The 1,950-nt window shown below is 41.0% G+C and overlaps 1 protein-coding gene across 1 annotated transcript in view; it reads left to right on the top strand.

Annotated features, from left to right (window-relative positions):
- The window catches only part of LOC106515392 (Down syndrome cell adhesion molecule-like protein 1), a 41,760-nt gene that overhangs the window by 38,368 nt on the left and 1,442 nt on the right, over nt 1-1,950 (top strand). Inside the window, exons 29-30 of the mRNA XM_014005188.1 lie at nt 155-349; nt 497-805. Of these exons, the coding sequence (XP_013860642.1) occupies nt 155-349; nt 497-805 (504 nt within the window). The remainder of the gene's footprint in view (nt 1-154; nt 350-496; nt 806-1,950) is intronic.

Here is a 1,950-nt window from a genome sequence, read left to right as displayed (position 1 = left end):
AGAAAAGAAAAGAAAAGAAAAGAAAAGAAAAGAAAAGAAAAGAAAAGAAAAGGTTTTGTGTGAAACTTTTTATGTAGGTCCATTTCTTTCTTGGCCATAAACACCCACTACCCAAATACACATTCCTTTTAATTCTTCTTCCGTTTACCACCAGACCCCGTGTCGAGAAAAAGTGTGAAGTCAGCCCACAGCATCAGGAACCGATACTCCAGTCAGTGGACTCTGACCAAGTGTCAGGCTTCCACGCCAGCCCGCACTCTCACTTCAGACTGGCGCACAGTTGGCTCCCAGCATGGCATCACTGTCACCGAAAGTGACAGCTACAGTGCCAGCCTCTCACAGGACACAGGTTAGCACGAGGGTAAAATGGCACTTACAGCCACATACCATACACTGCAACCATGTGGAGGAGTGACAACAAAAATGTCCCTTCAGTTTTGATCTCTGGGGTGTTTATACGTTTGGACAAAATGTTCTCACCRTTTTGCTTTCACAGATAAGGGCCGCAACAGTATGGTGTCCACGGAGAGCGCCTCCTCCACCTACGAGGAATTGGCGAGAGCGTATGAGCACGCCAAGCTGGAGGAACACCTGCAACACGCCAAATTTGAGATTACAGAGTGCTTTATCTCTGACAGCTCGTCTGATCAGATGACCACAGGCACCAATGACAATGCGGACAGCATGACGTCTATGAGCACACCATCGGAGCCTGGGATCTGCCGTTTCACTGCCTCACCACCCAAACCCCAAGACTACGARCGTGGCAAGAATGTAGCTGTGCCCATTCCACACCGCGCCAAGAGTAAGTGGTTGCTGCAGAGATTTTCTTATATTCTTATATTATTACAAATATATATATATATAACAGTTGCCTTAAAGGGGACATATCAAGGCATTCTTTTTTGTTTTTTGTAGAACAAAACCTGCATAAAAAGAAAGCCACTTTTTATTTATTTGTGCCTTTTTTGTGTACTTGGAGTCTTTATGAGTGCAGGAAAGTTGAATTTAGTTTCTCATAGTGCTGCGTAAATTTCTTTATGTTCTGTTTGGGTCATATTTTTCAATCTATTCAGTTTTCTCTATTTTCCACGATACTCTCTGAACCATAGCATCGTAGTATTTATAACGGAACTGCCTAAATAAGCCATAAACTTACCATCTACAATTTTGTCATCTTCGTTCTCCTCTGGCTCTGGGTCAGACTTTGGTTCCAACATGGAAGTCTGAATGGACAAATTGTCCTTTGTTGACATCTTTAATTATTTTTTAAATAAAAAGTTTCTGCGCCACAAAATCTTAAACCTCTCTATTAATCCGCATTAATTGGCAGCAGTGGTTAAAACTAATGCCTCACAGCAATTGGCAGCATGATGGTTCAGTGGTTAGCACTGACGCCTCACAGCAAGAAGGTCCTGGGTTTGATCTTCAGTTCGGATAAAGAAAGTAAAGATTCCTCATTTCACTTCCAGTTTTTAACGATTCCCGATTCTGATTCTTTTTAGAGGCAGGGTCAAAAGAGCTTACATGGTTCAAATGAGGTCACAAACCAGAGTTCTTTSTGGATGAAATAGTCTTACCTTCTCTAGGAATTTTAATTAGATTAAATATTTACTTTTTATGAACTTCTGTAAGAATTCCTCACCACTGTATAAATATCAAACCTATGAACTTGAACATAAACGTTATAAATTTACTTTTCACAGGGTCCCCCTGTGAGTTGTCCTCCTACCCTGGCAGATTATTTCATTTGGTTTGAGATGATTCAAAGTGCAATAATCTGCTGAATGAGACAATTGCACTCGGTAAGATTTCTTGAAACAAGGAAAATTTCCTCGCATATTCTTCTCCGACTGCGTTTTGGTGGCACACCTGCAGATTTTGTTTGGAGGCTAACTCTTCCTGTCAGTGAACTGGGTATCAAAACTAGGAATCGAAATTTTAAAATTT

This window comes from Austrofundulus limnaeus, unplaced genomic scaffold (genome assembly GCF_001266775.1).
Source record: "Austrofundulus limnaeus strain Quisiro unplaced genomic scaffold, Austrofundulus_limnaeus-1.0 Scaffold29, whole genome shotgun sequence".
NCBI classification, from domain to species: Eukaryota; Metazoa; Chordata; class Actinopteri; order Cyprinodontiformes; family Rivulidae; genus Austrofundulus; species Austrofundulus limnaeus.
The sequence above is the reverse complement of the archived record's forward strand: the minus strand, read 5'-3'. Positions and strand labels throughout refer to the sequence as shown.